This window comes from Melanostigma gelatinosum (assembly GCF_949748355.1).
Source record: "Melanostigma gelatinosum genome assembly, chromosome: 2".
Lineage (NCBI taxonomy): Eukaryota > Metazoa > Chordata > Actinopteri > Perciformes > Zoarcidae > Melanostigma > Melanostigma gelatinosum.
Genome location: NC_136635.1, coordinates 23,515,808 through 23,538,620, shown reverse-complemented (window position 1 = coordinate 23,538,620; position 22,813 = coordinate 23,515,808). Strand labels below are relative to the sequence as shown.

The 22,813-nt window shown below is 40.5% G+C and overlaps 2 protein-coding genes across 8 annotated transcripts; one reads left to right on the top strand and one right to left on the bottom strand.

Moving 5' to 3' along the window:
* Positions 1 to 825: 825 nt before the first annotated feature.
* Positions 826 to 11,678, bottom strand: sppl2a (signal peptide peptidase like 2A). 7 transcript variants are annotated; one of them, XR_013772765.1, is made up of 18 exons: positions 11,483 to 11,678; positions 10,730 to 10,840; positions 10,168 to 10,350; positions 9,649 to 9,738; positions 9,400 to 9,533; positions 8,809 to 8,954; positions 7,627 to 7,723; positions 7,219 to 7,320; positions 6,623 to 6,704; positions 6,359 to 6,433; positions 5,936 to 5,992; positions 5,339 to 5,392; positions 4,062 to 4,161; positions 3,736 to 3,816; positions 3,429 to 3,601; positions 3,190 to 3,290; positions 1,959 to 1,992; positions 826 to 1,295 (listed from the first exon to the last, which is right to left on the bottom strand). XR_013772765.1 is itself a non-coding variant. In XM_079288484.1 (17 exons), exons 1-17 carry the CDS (start codon positions 11,534 to 11,536, stop codon positions 1,255 to 1,257), a joined length of 1,614 nt encoding a protein of 537 aa, XP_079144610.1. In that variant the 5' UTR covers positions 11,537 to 11,678; the 3' UTR covers positions 826 to 1,254. The 7 variants fall into 7 exon arrangements, 6 of the variants coding, with proteins under 6 accessions (XP_079144610.1, XP_079144609.1, XP_079144612.1 ...); XM_079288484.1 differs by lacking the exon at positions 3,190 to 3,290; XM_079288483.1 differs by lacking the exon at positions 3,190 to 3,290 and having other exon boundaries at positions 1,963 to 1,992.
* Positions 11,679 to 18,527: 6,849 nt separating this feature from the next.
* Positions 18,528 to 20,719, top strand: LOC306793890 (putative gonadotropin-releasing hormone II receptor; the record flags this gene model as incomplete). Its single annotated transcript, XM_079291688.1, has 3 exons — positions 18,528 to 19,070; positions 19,381 to 19,585; positions 20,193 to 20,719. The coding sequence occupies 3 exons, from the start codon at positions 18,528 to 18,530 to the stop codon at positions 20,717 to 20,719; spliced, it is 1,275 nt and encodes a 424-aa protein (XP_079147814.1).
* Between the last annotated feature and the right edge of the window lie 2,094 nt (positions 20,720 to 22,813).

Sequence of the window (22,813 nt, the reverse complement as noted above, 5' to 3'; positions counted from 1 at the left end):
TAAACAGTTTTACCCCTGACTTGTTCAGGCAAATTCCATGCGCTGCAAAATGATGTCTGCGCTCCCAGAAAAGGTAGAAATTGTTGATAAAATGTACTGAATGGTCAGCACATGCAGTAGACAGCCATCTGTTCAGTGCAAACAGCCTGCTGAATCCTTCATCTCCTCCTCTGACTGGTGGAAGAGGGCCACTGATGAACACCTCAGCCTTGACAGAGCTGACTGTGTTTAACAGATCAATAAAGTCTCGCTTCAGAACTTCAGACTGTTGTTTCACAATATCACAGCTTCCTGTATGCACGATGATGTTTTTCGCTGTGGGATAGTCAGCCACGATGTCCACACAAGACTCATAAACACACCAATGAGGACTGTAGACGTCAAAGACCACAGAAGCCTGGTTGGAGGGATCGTGCTCCTCCCCCGGACAATAACGGTCTTTTATCATTTTACATTCAACATATTTATAAAAAAAAAAAAACTGTTTTCAATGGGCTCCTTAGCACCAAGTCTATGAGACACAAATAGTGATCCGACGGCCTTCATTGTACCAACTGTTTTATCCTCTTCACACCGTCGACATCCTTTGTTGCAGAATGAATTCAAAGAGCCTATTGATTGATGCTTGGCCCCGTCTGGCCCCCGGCTACCTCACAGAACAGAAAAGGCCCCACAAGTCGCTTAATAAGCCGTCTTTCCTCACAGCTCGTACACTCAATAACAGCTGCGTGGAACAGAGCGATAAGTCACTGCTCGACTTGATTTTGTGTCCCCAAGTATCCGTGTGGACGTTTCAACAAGGAACACAATACACCTACAACAACATTAAATATTAGTTCACTTTATTATAAGGCTATGAAAGAAATCACGTCATACAAACAGGTTACACAGAAACCCCACAACATTTATCAAAAATGTATCATGTTGTGGCTACAAGGAATTTAACCCCCCCCGCCTGATGAAACAACTGTCAAGCTGAATATTATAAAGTGCTTCCTCATTTTGTCGTATGCAATCATCACAAAAGGAAAAGTCATCACAGTCTTCTGAAACTTGAGCCTAACAAACCTCTCAGGCACTAAACAAGCCAACACAATATTCATTAACCTTCTAGCCATTTGCAGCAGACAAATAAGCACGTAGAGTTTCAAGAATCTGTTGATCAATAACATGTGTTCCCTCGCTCTGCAAATGCAATATTAAAATGTTTTTAAGAAAGCATCCAGCGGTGGGGTGCATTCTCAACCCTCTAAGTCAGCAAATCCGTCCTTCCGCGGAGCAGTCGGTCTTTCCCTCTAAAGAAAAAGAGAAAAGAAATAATTCATATTTCTGGGGGTTTACCAAATACAATTGACAGACGAAGAGATTTTAGGAAGTTTAAATTGCAAAGCGCACTGCATGTACAACACCAGACGGGCTGCATGTTGTACATATAGCAAGTCACAGAGAGAACACATCCTGGTCTCAATAACTGCAAGCAACATGCAGACATGTAGGTAACTGTGTGAAGGATGGAGGGATGCAAGTATTAATTCCTGCTGGGTGGAAAAGATGGCTGAGTGGAGAAAGAATGATAAAACAAACAAAATGCAATAATGAGAGGAAGTTAACGGTATTCCAGGACCATGGCTTTAACACAAGGTGTGTTGCTGAGAAGCTCTTCGGACATTTTTTGATTATATTCAATCAACTAGAGACACCTAGTGGTGAGTTAATGCAAAACTATGTCCTGTCCAAAGGTAGGTCCTCCAGGTTCTTTGTATTTTAAAAAGTAATTCGATCAGTTGTGTCTGTAAATATCACATTGACCCTGGAAGTCAGGGGTTAAAATGTCCAAAGAAAAAGATAAATGGGGACTAAAAGAAGCCCCGAAGAAAAGCTTAAGGCATCGCAGTAAGCAACACTACAACAGGGTGTGAGAGATGGAGGGGAGAGGTCTGGGTTGGAGGAAAGCAAACCTGCCAGCAAAGGTTCCCTTGATGAGTCCAAGACCTGGTGAAGATGAAGCCAGGTCAGAATTATCTCTTTCCTGCTCTTATTTTCTGTCTCTCACATAAAAAGACGAGCATATTCATACGACACATCCCATGCAATCTAGGACCTCGAGGGGAGAAATGTTCACAGCTTCAAAGGATTTTGCAGGCTCTTTGTTAAACTACAAACGTACTATATTAAGCCAACTTCATAACTTCCAAGCAGCCATTGATTCAGTTCATGCTAGTTGCACATGAAACATTAACAATTAAGTTACTGAAATTACACTGCTTAATATTTGAATCTCTCTTTTCTTTTTTAATATTTCAAAACATCATAAACATGTAACAGGTTCTGCTGCTACATTTTAAATAATGCCACTGCAGGACACATTTCTTTATTCTTATATTCTTAATTATCATAACGTGTCCTTAAGTCATTGTGGGAGACGTCATCAAATGGTAATGAACGGGTGTGACAAAGCACATGCCGGGCTAAAGGAGCATGTAACAAAACAGATGTCTTTCCATTGCCGATCACATTCGGTTCTTCAAAGACAGCACGACATCTTGGAATAGAGTCGGTCAATACACTACCAGTGGGTGACTCACAGGAATGTCTGAAGTGCGAGCCTGAATTAGGGTAAGTGTAATGACAGTGTGGTGATGCTGCCGTGTTTACTCAGTCCCTCCAGCTGCAGAGAGCTGAGCTGACGTCAAATTAAAGTTGGAATAAAAAAAAGGGGGCAAATAGTAGTAAAAAGTAAACATGCCTCACATTAAAAAAAAAAATGCAGCTTCTATTACACGTTCTCTTGTGAGATTCATGCTGTGGACCATGCAGTCAATAAAAAACAGCAGCGTCTACGATTGAAACTTCTACCGGTCACAACAGAACGAGTTCACATACTTTTCAACATCAGGTCAAGAATCATTTCCCTTGAGGCTGCCATTCAATAAACGGCCTAATCTCAGTTCACCTGCATGACACACTGGCAACCATGAAAGCGGTGTTGCTACCTTTTTACTGTTTTGTTTAAAACAAACAGAAAGAGAATTAAAACCATCTTGCTCTGCAGAAAGTCTGTAATAATGAAGCTGCAATCCCTCAGAGCAGACCAGGAACTGTCTGAACAGCCATTTGTTATGTTGTGCACAGGCAGCTCGGCACTAAAGCTTGTACGCCTTGTTTGTGTAAGTAAATATTAACAACAACCTCCGAGCGACTAGCAGTGAGCATATGACTTGTCAATAAGCCTCGACTGTGTACTTCCGTCTTTGGAACAGTGCCGTCTGTGTTGACTTTAGTATCATGAACTGGTGGTGAAGAAACATACGTCACAGATAAAAGTAGAGTGAACTTCATCACAAATACACTGAAAACCTGTAAGGCCGCAGGAAGTCCCACAGGAAGTCCCCAAACGGTACAGAATAACTTTAAACTCTCTCTCTCACCGGTCGTCTCACCTCATAGGTGGTTCCCGCCCAGAACTGCCTCATCTCTCCCCTGCACCCGGCCACCACGGCGGAGGTGATCAGGGTGAAGGGCACCAGGTAGAGCAGAGCGGGCTGGCCCATCCCCGACAGCAGCATCACAGCAAACGTCACGATCATTCCCAGCAGATAGGCTACAAGGAGAGAGACGGACAAACACAAGCATGGTGACGTACCGTACATGTGTTCTTACAGGATCAACGATGGGGAGATAGATATAGATATATAGATATATTTTTAATACAATGATAGTTGAACGGTGATGTACCTATGCAGCAGCAGACAAAGTAGATCTTCCTGCTGCTGTTGATCCAAACATCAAATCTGCTGCAGTAGGCCACCAGGAGACCTGTTGGATCAACGAGGACGCAGAGGTTGAGTCATCACACTATAAATGTTGCCGTTATTTATTGCTTCTCAGCTCAGAAGCCGCGCTGCTATTTGTATTTCTGCTTTTTTTTAATTTTTATTAACAGTTAGTTTTGGTACTTTTAAAGCAACACATGAGACCTGGGCCACAATGCATGTGTGAACTCCACACATCAGTATTTACCTGCTGTGTTTAAACACCGTCTGTGATACTTTGGAACTCACCTGGAATAATGATATCTCCATAGCCCAGGATGGAGAACTGCATCCCACACAGGTTCTGAGCCCAAGCTGAGAACCGTGGGACACGCATGACCACTGGCAGCTGAGCAGAAAACACATTTGATATGTTTATAAACGTAAAGTGTGAGAGCAGAATTATTGTGTTGTATGCAACCAAATACAGTGAGCTCTACATTGTGTTACACTGACTCAATCCGACACTTTACTTAATATCAATTTCTCAAAGCAGCGATTTGGTGTGTATTGCTCGAGACCATAAGCTATGCTGCAGGAAAAGTCCTGCTTCAGTTATCCAACAATGGCTTAACATTCCAAACATAAACCCCGGGGAACTCTAACTGAGGAGCAAACACACTTACAAGTATCAGAAAACAATGCTTTCAAATGGGATATATACAGAAACATTTCTACAAAAACAAAAGAATGGGACACCCTGACGGCCAAATACAACACAGAAACATTGCTCAGACACTGATTCAGCTTGAGCAGAACTGCCGTGTTGAAAATACAAATCAAGTGACTTGACCAGACAATCATGTGAGAGTCTGACGTGTGTGTTGCTTCCCTTTTGTAAAGAGGTACGGTAAAAGCATGATGTAGATCTCACGTGAACATTGTTTTTGATGAGGATGATAACAGCCAAGAATGTCATGAACATTATAGATTAGATCACAGTAGGTGTGGGCGGGCTGAATGGGTCCGTGGCTTTAAACTGTGACTAGTTGAAAGAAGACTAAAACCCAAATTATCCCCGATCAGGGCCGCCATCTTTCTCTGCTAGATACTGACCTCTGGTGGCGTGTTCTGTGTACTGCAATCGTCACATCAATTCAGCATTAAAAAAAGTGGAGCATCTGTATTCATGACGGTATTTTAAATCGTACCGTCGGGATTTTTTACATACTCTGGTATACATCGTAGTACAAGCCTAATACACACAGACAGTATGGGCACCAAGACACAAGTGGGGGTACAATATTATATTTTATGTTTTATACTTTTAGTTGAAAGAATGCTTGCTTTGTTTTTTTCTCCGGTTAGTAAAATTTGAGTTTTGATGTGTCTGGGCAGTCCATGTGTGTTTATAGAGTAATATACAAAACAAAAGAAAGAACTTTCCGCATCATATTTTTAAATCACATAGTGATTATAAAAGGGGAGTTCTGCTCATGAGAATCTATCTTGAGACCAAACATCTACGACCGCCTCAGGATGTCGCATTAAGAAAAGGAGGGGGAGGTTAACAAGTCAGGCCTTACTTTCTCAGAGGGAGCCTGGGGTTCAGCCGGGACCTCCACCATGTTACCTTGCGTCTACGACAGAGCCCACCCAACCCCAACGCACAGTTAGTCAATCAGTCCATCGGGCCTCATCGGGCATCAACAAGCAGTGCTGATCAGCCAGCATGTTAATAAAGCCAAAGACACTACGAAGGTGAAGGGGAACTCCACCAAGCTTACGGTGTAGATTGTTCTCCAGGACTTAGGTGAACTCTTGCACACTGCTCTTCCTGAACACACATTCCCTCCTTCAATTGAATTCACTCATGGAACCATGTTTCTTCTGTCTCCCAATAAAGTGAAACATGTTTGGACTCAAAAACCATCCTAGGTCAGCATAAAAGTGCCTGAGTTGGGTTAAAGAAAATGGTGATTTCCTATAAATGATAATGTAAATCATAATTCCAGATATTTAATAATGTACAACAACAGGCTGTCTGTTAATATTTTTTCAACCATTTCAAATCTCATGGAAAAAAAAACATAGACTGAATGTGGAATCTGATCAATTTGAAAATGCCTGATCGATTTGGTGAAGTTCCCCTTTGACAGAAGAAGCAATGCAGGAGGACTGACCTTCTCTCCTGATGCATCCGGGCCCAGGGCAACCTGCACCATGATGCTGACTCCATTCTGTGACAGAGAAGAGAGGCCAAGCATTCTTATTGTGTCACTCCATGCCATCAAACACCTGAGCTGCAAAAACATCTCCTATTCAATGACGTTCGCTGTCAGTGTGCAGTTGTGTGTGTGTGGCATCACTTCTTCACTTAAATTCAGCTTTTGTGCACATGTGAAATATGTTAACTGGACGTAAACAACAAAGAGGTGAACATATCAGTGGCAGTTAAGTCTGTGAAAAACCCTACTGCTCCAACCCTGAGAAAATTCAACTAAATAAATACATACGTACGTACGTACGTACGTACGTATGTATATATATACACATACACACACATATACACACACATATATATATATACACATACACACTCATACCTTGGTGAAGAAAGGAGTAATGAAAACGAAGAAGACGTCATACACAAGCAGGAGGCTCAGCAGAATCACACAGATCTATGTCATTATGGAGAAAAAAACAATCTGAGATTAATTCCAGAAGTGAGAAAAAACATTTATTTGAACATTTCAACACTGCTTTTATCAGCATTGACAACAATATCTGGTACAATGGGACAGTGTGTGACATGCTAATGACAGCAGATAATAAATATTAAAAATATACTTCTGGCTGTGAAGAGGTACCTTGAAGTTGGACAGAGAAATGGTCTTCATGAAGTTGAGGCAGAAAGCAACGCCAAGGAGGTCCTGCAAGATCCAGATCCAGCTGCAAAATGACAAAGAAAATCTCTTTTACAGTGTTTGAACTTGAGCATGTGTGTTTCTAACTTTAACCTGCTGAAGAAAATTCTGCTAAAACCATGACACAAAGCCGAGAGCAACGTGAATTAAAGTCATATGTTTGATATTTTACAGAGAGACTTTGACTTGAAATGTTTTTTGCGTTGTCACTCAGACCAATCTGTCTGAATAAGATCAAAACAGCAACACAGACATTGTGACAGGTAGGCTGAAAATAAAATATCCTCTGCTATAAATAAAAAGTCCTACAGTCAGCCTTCTGGTGAGTTTAACAACAAGCTATAAAGCTACTTTAAAAACTAACACTGACTTGGGTGATGCAATGTTAAAAGCACTGCTGCTGCAATGAGAGTGTTTACCAGATCATTTTAACCAGTACGCATCTCCTGCTTCACCACCAAAACAGTCCTCTGTGACGGTGGCCCAGCCGTGACCGAGTGTGTTATGGTTGTGTGTTTTGTGGTTTCCCCTCACAGTACCTGTCTTCATTCCTGTAGACGCCCCAGACCACAGCAATGCTAATACACACAGCAGCCAGTATGAGAGACCTCACAGAGAAGTTGTAACTTCGGATGGAGAAGCTAGAAAAAGACAGACACATAAATAAATAAAGACTTTCAGCAGTTTGTCTGCCAGGGTGTGATTCAGAGACAGACATGCCAACACACTGTGACCATAATGTCCGTCTTGTTTAGATGCGTTACTGAAATTATGGCGGAACCAGGAAAACATTCACACGTATTCACTTATCATCGGGGAGTATTGATACATCTGGCTGAAATGGTTGTTTTTATGTTATAACACTGTCTGCTGGTCTATCACACAATCATCCAACAGCAGTGGAATGTGTGTGTGTGTTTAGATTATTTAAAGAGTGGTGCTCATACCTTCCAGTGCCACAACCAATCTTTTCCATCACCGCATCTAGACAGCTGAACAGTGCAGAGGCAGACGCAAGGCAGAAGATAGCAATAATGACGTAAACTGGGGGGGGGGGGGGGGGATAGAAACACAGAACACAAAACTTCAGATAAAATCACTCCTCCTCCTTCCAGTACTTGAAGCGGGCCGGTAGGTACCCACGAGTACACAGTTATGTATAATGATGGTCCATGATGTACAATTGCATAGTTTTAAGTCAGAACCCTTCAAATGTTCTAGGGGGAGGATTACCAAACCAAATATCTCCTTGTTTCTTTTAGTCAGTTAATAATATGAATGCGTCTCTTAATCCTGCTGCGTAATATGTGCGAGCATCTTGACTTCTAAAACCTGAATCAATGGCTCACACGCCTCAGCTCGGCATGCACGCCCGCCTGCCTGGTGTTGATTCCACGCTATCGTACGAAACCATAGGCTACAAATAACACAGGAAAGCACTTTAAGGATTAACACTTTGGGTAAATGTAAAAACATACTACCGTAACGCTATAATGTTTGAGTTGGAATAGTATTGGAGTATTACAGGCCTACCATAGAAGATGCATAGCTGTTGGCAAAAATCGAATGACTAAGGAATGTTTTGCGTTTGCAAAGGCCTCACGTGAGTGTTTGTGAACTTCTTTTGACACCAAGCGTCTCAGCTGTTTTTGCGATTAGGCATCACAGCTTTCTACTTGATGAGCATTTCAGCTGTTTGTCCTAAATAAGAGATAATAAATCTGGTGAGCACGTCAATGTTTACGCAGAGCTGATTTGCAACCATGACGTTCCTGATTGGGGTAAGGTGACCCTTTTACGAGAACGAATTATCAAAGAGAAGTGATGTTCCAGACCTTATGCAGATTACTCTGTGCGAACGCAATCCTTCTTGCAAGAAGGAACAGAGTTGAACACATACAGGTTAATGCGTCAAGGCTGCTCAGAGGTCTGTCTCTGAGTTCCTGACATATATACTGCGAAACACATGCAGTGTGCTGGCACAGGGTCATTTGCACAAGTTCTTGACACAACGGATAACACACGAATTGCGTTCGCACAGAGTAATCTGCATAAGGTCTGGAAGGGAGTGCTGGCACTTGTTTTTTTTCCACTCAAAGCATTGAAGAGCTGTATATACTACCACTTACCGAGGACGTTGTAGAAGAAGTAAAGGAGGACCAGCATCCCACACATCAGGGCGACAAAGATGACCACTTTGAGAGGCGAGTACAGGAAAAGCTCTCCGCTGTCCGCTTTGCTCTCTCCCCCTCCTCCATCAGCGTTCAACCGGTCTCTGCCAACAACAGAAAAACGTTTGATTTTATCAAAAATATCTCAAGACATATTGTTTATAAAACTGGTGGTTCTTCGGGAAAAAAAAGACCAGGCAGCATCCAATACACAGAGGGTGGACCGTACAGTTGCATTCAATGTGATATAATAGCACTGCAATAAATATGACCTTTGGGAAAGTATCTACTGTATGTTGACATTTCAGTAAATAATACATTCACATTGACACTTAATTACATTGTCACTGCATACTAACCACCAGCATGTCCCACACACAGATTTTACTTGGCAAGCCGCCCAGGTATATTAACGGCTATCCCAAGTAAATTAAACGACCCATTTTAGCAGTTTTAACAATGCAGCAACTATATTTTCTGCTAACATGTGCTCTAGTGTGATTGAATTAAAATGTATAGTGCACTGTACGTGAAGCTGCAGTGTCCCACCTCTCACACGCCCCGCTCCAGAAGCCGCCCAAGGCGACTGTGACAATGGCAATCAGCAGCATGACTGCAATGCTCGCATCAATCATTGGGTGAGGTGGAGCATAAAGCTTCACCTGCATCCCTTCACCAAACTCCTGAGGACATGCATAAAGATCAAACATTTAAGAAGGAACTTTTCCAGTTTAACATTCTTCATCACATTGACCTTTATAGGAGGAGTGGTACCAAGACTGAAAAGTAAGGACTGACCGGCTGTGCTTCAAGGAAGTCCCTGTACCTCATGAGAGCCAGAGGAATATGGATCTGTGTGTACTCTGAGTCGTTGGCTGATGGAGTGATCTGAGAAGCAGGGAAGTAAGAGACATTTTCATAAATGCAGTTGTTTAGAATGACTTGTCTAGCTCTAGGTGAGTCATTTTATGCATGGTATATGGGCAAACAACAAGTATGAACAAGATGACACAGTAAACCAATCATGTCATGAAACAAGAAAATTTGGTTTCCATTTTAAATGGAAATCCCCACAGCCACACCACTGGTATCGTGTGTCAGTTCCTTATTTCTGAGTCACTTCTGCATGTGCATCTTACATTCATACATCTGGACGTTTGTATTATGATCACATACAGATCAACAACAAAACAAAAAGATCATGGTCCTCAATGAGAGTTAGTTGATCATTAATACACCTGAAATATTACGAAAATATCAAATCACATTCCAATGATTATTCTACTGACAAAATACAGTTTAACGTGAATGTCCTACCAAGGATGTGTTGGTGGCAATGAGCAAAGTTGTAGCTCCGAGGCTCTGAGCAACCAGAGCTTTCTGGCTGAAGTCACAGTCCCCCCTCATCACCACCAACGCTTTGCCCTTCACCACATCCGGACTGACCCCGGAGTTGTTACACAGCACTGTGCCGGTCAAATTCACCAGTGGATACTGCAACTGAGAAAGTGAAGACAACATGTAATGTAGCGATTAGGATAGGTGGAGAGTTTCCTTGAATTTTCCCCATCAAAACATTGGGAAACATAGAAGAAGTCACACAATTGTGGGTGTTAAGCAACAGCCACCAGGTTATAAATACAGGCTGTATAAGTGACATTTTACATTTTTAAGTTCATCTTAAGTTTGTCCACTGGCCACTTAAGCAGGTAACCACTTATAGAAGGAAATATAATTAATAAAATATTGAAAATAAAAGAAATAGACAGAAAATGGAAAAAGAATGGCTTAATATGTCAATAAAAGTCAGAGTTATTTCCCTTTCCTAATACTAATAATTAACAGAAGAATAGTGCTTGAAGAGGTTTGAAGAACTTACAGCAGCATCGAGGGTTTGTGACAGCGGGGTCCAGGAATGATTGTGGACGATACAGTACTCCTTATGTGTACTTCCATTTGAGACGTGCAAGATCGCCTCTTGGCAGTTTATCTGTCGGGCAACAAATGTTATTCTTTTGAGTTCCACACATATTAAAAATATTGAAGAAAATACCTTACCCCAAACCAGTCATGTCAATGGCATTTGACATTTGAATGTATAGTTAGAGCAGTGACACATACATACTGTAGTTACTGCTCTGTGATCATCACACAGGGCCTCAGTGATTAATAAGTCTGTCCCTATCATGATCTCTCACTCCTGAAATAAATATGTAAAATACTTCCTTGTTGATGACGTGGTAGATGACGTTGTCAAAATCACTCTCGGCTCAAATTAAACTATATGAATGAACGCAAAGTAAGCTAAATTAGATTTTAACAGCAAACACATGGGGTGTATGATTTAATTTGAGTTAAGGGAGCTGTAGCCGAGCTGAACCCCACTAGCGGTTGGGCTAACGCTAGCTCACCGACAGCAGCCGTTTGTCTCTCGGGTACCCGAACAACACGGTGCTTCCGACACACATATTAGCACAGTATGTTGACTAGCTACATACTCAGAATAACATTAGACAGATAACAGCAGTCGTAACTGGCGTGGTTTTCGACGGTTAGTCCAGCTATAAGGCCCGTCAATTGGTGACGCATACCCAGTTCAGTTTCTGTTTATAATAATCATCCGCCAACTTACCTGCGATACAGAGAAAATCACGGACAAAATTATGAATCTGACTGCTCTTTCCATTTCGGTAACATTCGTTTTTTTGCGGTGTCTGGCAGGATCCACATTAATTGACTACTAATATGACACGGAGACACTTTATATTCGCTAAGTTACTAGTACGTTCATTGCGATTATTTAGTCGCCACCAGCAGCTGCCGGGCACTTCCTGTATCGGCTCGTGAGTGCCACATGACCACATGAGACGCTGACCCATTGGTTTCACCTCGCAGCGTCTTAACAACAGACAAGCACACTATGATAATAAAGAAGTAGCACTACCAAAACGTAGAAATAATGAATTACCAAATGTCATACAGTGAAAATGTAAAAGTAGGCATAACGTACATTAATCCGTTTTAGTATAATGTAGCCTAAATTCTCAATAAGGAAGAACACTAGCCTATGGTGTTACTGAGATTATACCGATTGCTCAATTATATGCAGTAGATTTGGTCCTTTTCAGGTTTTAAATTAGGTCCTTCTTTTACACAGATTCATTTCTTTATTTCTTCTTTCTGTATGTGTGTGTGTGTGTGTGTGTGTGTGTGTGTGTGTGTGTGTGTGTGTGTGCGTGTGTGTGTGCGTGTGTGTGTGTGTGTGTGTTCATGCTCAGGATGTATTATTAATAGTCAAGACTGGATGAGATGGTAAATGGACTTGAATTTGTAAAGCGCCTTTTAGCCTTCCGACCACTCAAAGCAGTGACCTACTATGTGTACAGTATATACTGTATATATTATCCTTGTATGAGATTCACACTGTAGGCTACACTTCACTCACTGCTTATTATCTCTCACTAGGCTATTCTTCCCTCTTTTCCTTTTAGCTTTGCTTCTAGCCCAATCAATGTATGATTCATGCAAATCACCCATTAAGGTTAACGTGGGTGAAGATGCAGCCAAGTTATTATCGGTGATCCTTTTTCCTCCAGTGTATTCCTCAGCACTAATTAGCCAGTCTGCTCTCAAATTCATCCATTTCACGAAAAAAAACAAAAAAACATGACCAGTTCTCAACAACAGATTCGCTCAAGTGCAGATCCTTTTGTCCATTAGAAGAGACGATTTGTCAATATGTTATGATGGGGTTTATTAGGAGGTGGTGGAAATATTACCACATTATGTATACGGCAGAAACAAATGTATGTGGATTTTCCACAATAAGCAGCAGTCATTTGCATTTCATCTTGATTTAAATATTATCTGTGTCTTTTTCATTTCCCCCTCATCTTTATATGAATTACAGAGCAATATTTCACCTGTCACTGATTAATGTGTCACTGCATGGCCGAGAAGCTAAAACTACCATGTGGTGATGGATTTTCAAGCGTACGTGGAGACTTCACCCCTGAAGCTCCATAGCACCAAGACTTGAGATAAACACAGCAGCTGCCTTGCCTTGCATGACCCTGGCCTGATTACAAGGCTGTTGCAACTACGGCTTGGGGTTTTTATGTGCCACTTTCAAACCTGCCGTCTAACTAAAGCTTTCAAGACATACTCTAACAACTGCTGCTTTCGATGATAACAGTCATGTGGCTTTCAATGCATTTCATATTTCATACTTAAGTTACAACTTGAATCTACACTGATTCATGAGTAGATATTTCGCAGTAATCGATTGCGGGAAACGTCTGTCGTAAATTGACAGTGCATTCTAAATTGTTTGTTTGTATGTAAAGTTGTGTTTTACAAACAAAGTTCCTTGTTTTCAGAACAGGAATTCATATACTTCATAGATTGCCAAACCAAACCCTGTTTAGACTTCTGAACCACACATGCTTGCCCATTTGCTCGCCTGAACACACACACGCCTGAACACACACACACACACACACTCATGCATATCGAGCTGAAATCTTTGATGAATGAAATATGCTGATTCCCTCTGAGTGCAACTTCAGAGTGTCCTGAAATGATGCTTTTTCCTTCAGTGTGGGCCACAGGTGGTAACAGTAAAAGTACCAGTGACGGTCGATTGATAAAGTCCCCTCGTATAAATCAACACCCCTGCTGGCCAAGAATCGATGCCAGAGAAACTCCATTGAGAGAAAAAAATAATAAATGGTCCTTTTCGGCTAATTGTCTCTGCTGCGTGCTTAAGAAAGCACAGGCATTTCAAGCTCAGGGGACTGTGATGAAATGTTTTTGTCAGCTTGTCCTGCCTGTGTGCAGCAGGGAGTTAAACATTGCACTTTCATACATGTGTTGATTGGCCTTCAGTTCAATCCAGCTGTTTACAATTGGAGAGCGCTCTAGTCTATTCCCATCCTCATTTAGCATATGTATTATCATGCTCTCAAAATCTGTCTTTATTCTTGGCGATGACATATTTCTGTAGGTTTTCCTGTTACTATCCAGTCGTCAGTTGTCAGTGTTAAGGTGGATGCTTGATACATAAAATAGCATAAAATACGGTAGCACTGGCATTATTTAGGATACTGTACAAAATTCGACATTGCTTTGGATCTGTAAATCCATCACAGTGAACATGTTTGATTGTGTTTCTTCAACTTCACATTTCTGTTGTCTTAACATGCAGTGGATTTATTTGAAAAGTATAGGTCTGGTATGTGATGTTTGAAACTCTTGTGATATTTAAAAAACTAAAGCCTGCCAACAGAAAACGTGAATCAAAAAAGCTTGATCCTGTCTCATCATATTGTCCCTCTCTACTATCATATATTACATCATGATAGACTGTAAATGAGCTGCTGATGAAATGCTGTAAGAGCAACAATTTAGCATCAATATCTGGTAGAATATAAAGAACTAAAGAAATAAAAGTTGTAAGGAGGACACAGAGCATAAGCTTGGCTGGACATGAAGAACATTATACACAAAAGGTTCAAATTTAAACCCTTATGTTTGGATTGTGTACAAAAACTACACCGATAGATGTTGGGAATATAGTTATGTGGAAATAAGGAGTAGGGTTCACATTACCATTAGGAACAGTAGTGTAATATGATAACATCTTAAAATACAAAACTGTTCTTGACAAATGGCCATTCAACATCACTTTATTAAATACACATTTAGTTTTCTTCCATCTAACTTTAATCTACAAATAGTTCAATGTCTCTCCTTTTTTTATGCTTAAAAACACAGCTGAGTATAAACCGAGAGTATTAAGTTGTATTGTGTGACGCATATCGAGAGTATTATGTTGTATTGTGTGACGCGTCTTCCCTTCAAAAGCTTGTGATGCATGAAGCCGGAGGACTAGGGTGACAAATAACAACATGTTTAGGGTCAGCATGCTCCTTTCCTTCCTGGCCGTGAGTTAAACATCACATCACTATCTTTTCGAAATTGAAACCCGGGAAATGAATCCATCTCAATTAATCAAAACAAATCCTGCAACATGCATACAAGGACATCACAAAGGAAGGGGACCATTTACTGGTTTACCAAAACCTTCTCGGTAGATTATACATCTGGAAATGTTAAAGTTTCTTGAATGTTGTTTTTTTATGCGTCCATACATTTGATCTGTGCATATTTAGCTGTTCAAAACAAAAGACAGAAAGGTTCAACATAATGCCAGTTGGAAAAATAGTCAGTAAACAAAATGAAACTCTATACTAGGCAGGCACAACACAAAGGATCACCCCTAATGCACTGTACATCAGCACAGCCCTTGAACAATGCGACCACAGTTGCTTTCCTCCAGAGCACTTCAATTATGTTGAGTGCTTCCTTTCAACTTACATCTCCAGGCAAAGTCCATCTTTCCTGTCCAGGTCCACGTCTCCATGTAGGTCAGAGGATGTGGCGTCTCGACTGAGAAAATGTCACCATATATATATATATATATGTGTATGTTTTTTCTGATCATACAGCAAATTTTTAAAAGAGAGACAGACATTAGAAGATATAAAAATAAACAGGCTATAACAGGCTATACAGGCTTGTCTATTCACACCTGCAGTCCACACTAGATTTTGTGAAACTGAACTTGTTTTCCAGCAACTTTTGGAGGATTTCTGTTCGGTTTCAAAGGCACAACTATACAATAAACCCTTTCACAGTTGTAAATGCAAACATTCTAAATGTGACCCAGTTTCTTTCAGGTTGCAGTGTATGTGAATGACATCAGCTGACAGGAAGTAAACATGAACCCAAGCTGTTGCCTATCAATGCAATGCCACTGAAAATGCACCAAAACTCAGTTTTTCAGACAGAAGGTGAATACAGATAGTATTACTTTTTTTAAACATTAAACAACTTCTAACCCAAAATAAAGGAATGAACCTGGAGACAAGCAGAATAAGTCTCCTTTAAATCTCAGGACAAACACTGATGAGTGTGAAAAATGCAATCACTCAGCAGTAGAATATTTGCTTAATACTTCAATAAAGTAATATAAATGAGCAGGATGTGCTGCATTAATACAAGGGAAAATAGCTAATAAATTCGATTTAAATATAAATGTCTCACACAGAGCACCATGTAATGGCCCTTTGAATATGTAATTGGGACCTGATGGTGGCCCTCACTCTTTCCCTTTTAATTTCTACGGTTTTCAAACTAAAATATAATGAGGAGGAATCTGCTGTAAGAAGTTGAGAGACCGCTTTAATTAATCCCTGTCACTTCCCTTTCTCGCATTGACCTGTGTTTAACTTTCCGTGAAACATTACCATGGAAACAGAGCCCAGTGCTAGATGTACCCTGACAGATTTATTCAATTTTTTTGCAACCATTATATTAAACAGAGTAGATGCCTCTCAGAGGACAAACCTCTGCCAGTGAAACACATTTGTCCACATTCATATGACATATGTTTTTGTGGTTCATATTAATTCCTTCTCTACTGTTGTCAACTTGTTTAATATGAGGTATAAACAAGATATCCTTCTTAAAATGTCCAACACTAAGAATTTTACCTAATGACAGTGGGCAGTCATCAGCGTATTTGTCCCTTAACCATTACAGCTGCTTCTTCTTGTCTATGCCAAGAATATACAGTCACCACAATGGACCAGATTTGAGGATTGATTTTAACATAATAGTTATACGTAAGACTTAGGAATGTGATTGAGTTGTAAATTATATAGCCATATATAATGTTAAGACATACACGATATCAGTTTAGAATATTCTTAGAAATATATCATGGGGGTTGAAAGCAAGGTCCCACCTATGAAGTGTGTCTCAAATGACCAAACATGCTGTCACAAATTAGCATGACAAACATTTAAATTAAAGATAGTTTTGTGTCAACCAGCCTACCACAAAATGGTGAGCCATGCTTTGTAAAAAAAATGTTATACCACTTAATTTAGACACAAAAAGACAGGAGACACTTTCACGACTTCCGGTATCATATCGGGTCTTCTCAGCAGCCGTTTTGACATGTCATAGCAGGGTAAACATGGTGTAATTGATGTTATTTATGGTCCCGTTCTATTTAGTGTGTCACAGTCATTCCAATGATCCGGCATGCACAATGCTAGGCCCCCCCCCCCCACAAATCTGTCAATGAGCGTGGAGTCCCCGCCCCTGGGTTTCTGTTGCACGGCTCTGATTGGTAGAGATGGAGGAAGGTGGAGCGGCTGGAAGCGCACTGGACGCACTGGGTAATAGAGGAGCTGAACAGTTGTTGAAGGTGCCACTGCATTGCAAAACTTACAGCAGGCTCCGTTCTGCTATGATTTTAAGCTATTTTGGATCCCAGAATTGCGCTAAAGGGTAAACCAGCAGTCCTGCCCCCTGCACATGAACGTAAGTTGACTTTGTTTGCATGCAAAGCTTGCTGTATAGTTTGAGGTTAGACATGCTACTGTAGATAAATTATGGTGTATGGGCTGCGTGCACTTAGTGTCAAATGTGGGAATAAACAAAAAAAACAGCTGTGCCGAACTGAGTCTTTTTTTGCAGACACTAAGATTGTATTTGTTTTCTTGAATTTATTTATTTGGGTGTATTTCAAATCATTCAAAGTATCTGTGTGGATGAAGTCGGTAATTCTTACAGAATACCATCTGTGGAGCAAGATGACAGTTTTACATTATCGGGATACTCAGCATGTTTTCACCTCGGTCAAAATAAGGACATTTCAAAGATAAGACAGAAACCGGATGAGCGCGTGTGCATGCCCGCATGTGCGTAATTGTGCAAAAATGACCGCTGCTTTGCATGTCACATTTAATTTGGATTAATTAATTAACATTATTAGCATGATGTTATGTGTCGTCTGTTCAACCAACATGTCATTATTTGTGTAAAATGAAAGCTCACTTTTTAATGAACGTTAACATCAGGAGAAAATGGCAAACATGTGAGTCATTGAATGGACTCAAACGTTTTTGTTCAGCATCAGTCAATCTGTCAGTGATGCAGCTCTGCTTTACTGTACAGATGTGGACAACACAATACGAATGCTTATTAAATGCACAAGACACTGAAAATGATTTTTTCCTGTTGCAGTTTATTGGGAAACAATTTTAATTTGGGCTCACACAACAACAAATAATTACATATGGAACCCCATGTTTTTAGTTTTCAAATTGTAGTTGAGTTATAAATATATGTTGTTGGTACAACATAGTATTAACCTTTATTTATTACATCCAAAAATAATTAATAAAGACAAAATTATGTATAATCTTCCCTGTTGAAATGTTATTATGATTACTGAGTGAGGAATTCTGAGCAGAACATGCCATTTGTAAATTGTAGTTGCATATTTCCACTATTACAAGCAAGAAGTTCATATCATAATGTACTATATTCACAATTTCCATGTTCCTTACAGTTTGTGAGCTTCATCTTTCCACTGATTTGCAAAGCGAATGACACTCTCTTACTTTCTCTTGATAATATGTAAATAACTGCATTATTCATTCATCATATTCAAATGTGTTTGGATGCCTGGCGCCCACTTCATGGCCCCTGACTCATTCATCTTTAATGATGCTGATTGTCTTTTTTTTTGCTTTACTCTTGTCACCAGCACTACTCTTCATGGATGAGCAGAATGCTGCTTCCTCTAAAAGCCTCAGAAAATGAACGCCACTCTGTGTGACTCTGCGGCGATCATGTATCACCTGACAACGGACCGCCAACTGAATGCCAACTGCTCCTCGCCCTCTTCCAACTGGACAGTGTGGGATGATGCCCTGCAGCTGCCTACATTCACCACAGCAGCGAAAGTCAGAGTGATTGTTACCTTCATTCTCTGTGGCATATCGGCCTTTTGCAACCTAGCTGTGCTGTGGGCGGCATGCAGCGATGGGAAGCGTAAATCCCACGTCAAGGTGCTGGTAATCCACCTGACGGTTGCTGATCTGCTGGTCACCTTCATCGTGATGCCTGTGGACGCCGTGTGGAACATCACAGTCCAGTGGCTTGCTGGGGACTTTGCCTGCAGGCTACTGATGTTTCTTAAGCTGCAGGCGATGTACTCATGCGCCTTTGTCACTGTGGTGATCAGTCTGGATAGGCAGTCAGCCATACTCAACCCCCTGGCTATCGGTGAAGCCAGAAAGAGGAACAGAGTCATGCTGACTGTGGCGTGGGGTATGAGCGTCGTGCTGTCAGTTCCTCAGGTAAGGTCAGGTGTCCACGCTGAAGATAAGGGCCAGAGGTCAGGACTGGTTTTCATTAGATAAACAGGTTTTCCTTAAATCATGTCATGTCCAAATGTCTTTGTTTAGAGGAACATGGCCACTTTATACAGTCTGAAATGATTCTTACATCATGCTTGGGCTTAAAATAAGTACGTAAACTAAATAAAACGTAAAAGTTGAATGAACATGGCCAGTAGTTTATTCCTTTTGAGTCATCTGTCGCTCAATTACCATTTATTGATTCGTTATTGATTTGTAATTTATTGATTTTCCTCCTTTTCTTCCTCAGATGTTCCTTTTTCACAATGTGACCATCATCCTTCCCGAGGCCTTCACTCAGTGTACCACACGTGGAAGCTTTGTCACTCACTGGCATGAAACAGCCTACAACATGTTCACTTTTTCCTGCCTGTTCCTGCTTCCTCTGGTCATCATGATCACCTGCTACACAAGGATCTTCTGCGAGATCTCCAAACGACTGAAAAGGGACAACTGTGAGTTCAAATGGTGTCAGTGATTAACTCATAAACAACATAACTGCTGTCATCTGTTTCAACCTTTTATTAATAGAAGCACATTGATAAAAGCTGGGCTGTGTTTGTAAGGTGATTTAATGCTTTTTTGAGCTTATCAGCAACAGGAACCACATCCATTGTAATGTGAGCAGCATTGAAAAATTGAAAAGTCTTGGTTATTCATGATAATTCATAGACCCCCGCTGTGCACAATTATTTTCACATCATGAATCTACTAAGGAAGAAGTCACTAAAATGTTGTCAATTCTGTGGATTATTTAGAGCAGTAATTCAGCTCAAAACAACAGATGGAAACCTTTTGGCATTATAAGTTAGAACCGTGAACCAACCTTTTAAAGTAAATCACAGAGCAATTATTGAGCCGTAATTCAATTCAGCTGTTATCATCTACTCACCAAAGTCACATTAACAAACTATAGCTGTACCAAAACCTTCCACCACCTTTCCTCTACCACATGAACCACTCCTAATCATGAGGAATGACTATCTTTTACGTATTGTTTGTTTGCATTCAAGCCTTGTATAATGCGTGCTATGCTTGTGTCTGTCATTTGTTCTGCTCCAGTGCTCTCCAATGAATTGCATTTGCGTTGTTCGAAGAACAACATCCCCAGAGCCCGGATGAGAACTCTAAAAATGAGTATTATGATCATCTCGTCTTTCATTATCTGCTGGACTCCATACTACCTGCTGGGCCTGTGGTACTGGTTCCTTCCCAACGACCTTGAGGGGAAGGTCTCCCACTCACTGACCCACATCCTGTTCATCTTTGGGCTCGTCAACGCCTGCCTGGACCCACTCATCTACGGCCTGTTCACCATTCACTTCCGAAAGGGGCTCCGGAGGTTTTACTGCAATGCCACCACAGTGTCCGACCAAGACAACAACACGGTTTTAACTGGATCGTTCACTTGTGCTGCCAACTCTTTGCCACTGAAAATAAAGGTGAGCCCTGCCATCCAGGAGAGGTTCATGTTGTGCAGTGATGACCACAGCAAAACAGAGTCGACTTCACCAAGAAGCAGCTTTTCAACAGCAGACACTGATGCACAGAGAGATAAAAACCAGTCCAGCCCCGAGAGCATCATATGAGGAGAGGACAGGGGGAGACAAAGTGTTTTATTTATTCCAATGTATTCTGTGTCTGACTTTCTGTTGTGTGGGGTCCTATATTTATTGAGTATGTGTCATTTTGATTTACTTTACCTGTAACATGCTTCTGTAAAAAACGCAAAGCCAGCCATTAAACACAGAATTTTGTATTTCCTTGAAGGGGGGAAACTTCATAAAATAAACATGCAGATAAAACACACCACTAACATTATAACCTTCTGTTATAAAGGAATGTTTAGCGCGATGTACATTGTAACTTGTGGTCATCTTGAATTAAATGTATTTACAGTCTCTTGTGTATCCATTGCTGTGGGAAATGTTGCCAATTTTCAGAAGTGAAATAAATTGAAACAAGACGTCTCAAATATAGCTAATGTCATTATCACACAAATTCCTGTTGCACAGGAATGCCATCCAATGTATGTGCAATGTCTTATGCCAACACATATGTATGTCTGTAGTGATGTGTAACAGTAGGATCCCTGAGGGTACTGCTGATGTTAATCAGCGATGATTCACTGTGTCCAAATGGAAAGGCCATTTCTACCCTTTAATTGTGACAAATGAATATGTGGCAAAGATAACAAATAAATTCTTCTTCCGTGTCTTACAAAATAAAGTATTTATCTGGAAAATGTATTTAATCCGGGCAAAAGGGTGTATTTCAGTCCTCCAGGCCTTATGTGGAAGACTTTCTATGTTACTGAGCCATACTAATTGTGAACTGAAATAAGAAACTCTATCCATTCTTTAAATTGGCCTGTATCACCCATCTTCAATTAACTTCTTCTGCATGCATTTCTGCATCTATTTAATCTTGTATGTGACATTGAGGACACCAAATAATTTCATTCATAAATACTACAGTGTGCCACCAGGATCACAACATTTTTTAAATATGACCTTGGGTAAAACATTTGCAATGTGTTCAGTTAACAGCGTATTTCACAAAACGTCTAACTACTGTTTTTATCAACTTCACATCATCATTTCAGCATTTATTATTCTTTGTGTAGCAAAATAAGCTCAAAGTTTCTTAAATTGTGTAGCTTTCAACTGTTCCACAGGTTTGCAGTTAGTGAATCCCTGCCACTGTCATTTATGCTGTTTTGTTTGTCTGCTTATGCCAGGTATAAAATAAATGTATAAAAAGTCTATTATTACAGTTAATTGAGTCTCTGGGAACAGGAGAACATATACCCTCATCCTACCAGAGGTATACTTTTTGTGAGCTTTTAAAACCACTTCAAACCAACCACTGTAACAACATTGTGTTTGAAAAAAATCCAGTATGGTTTCAGGACCCAGCACAGAACGGAAACAGCTCTCGTCAAAGTTGGATGACCCCTCCTTTGATGAAATGGACCAGATATGTGGTGTCCCACAGGGACCCAATTATTTTCAGTCTATACATGTTACCACTTGGCAATATAATTAGAAATCGCAACATCAATTTTCATATATATGGAGACGATACAGCTATATATTACTTTTAACCCACATGATTACAGTTCCATCAAAAACTTGATTGTATGCTACTCTGACATAAGTCTGTGGACGACTCGGAACTTCTTACGGTTAAATGAAGAAGCAAAGTGGAAGTGATGGCAGGTTTGTTTTAGCATGTTATAGTGAAAGAAAATGTTAATGAAGCACAAATGTCACAAAAAACGTACTAAAGAACATCAAACCAACAGCAAAGAGTGACAAGAGTTAGAGTAAAGTCTCTGCCTCGTTGTAGGTGCTGAATATAACTTAAGAGGCCATTGCTGCATTGTTTCTTCTGTCTGATGTTGACAAGAACACATGCCAGGCTCTTTAAATACAGCACCTGCGCTTTCATTAAGCTCCAAATGATGTTTGGCTCTTTGGCATCAACACTCAGCAAAGCTTTTTAGAAATTCAAATGAGGCTTTCAAGCACTTATTAAAATCTGTATCAGTTGTACCAGCTCCTTTTCACAGAGAGTCACCACAGTATGATCTGATATGACTGGTGAAGATGGAGCACAAATGATGCAATTATGTAGATACACATTTCTATGCCAACAATGCGAGTGACGCCATACAAATG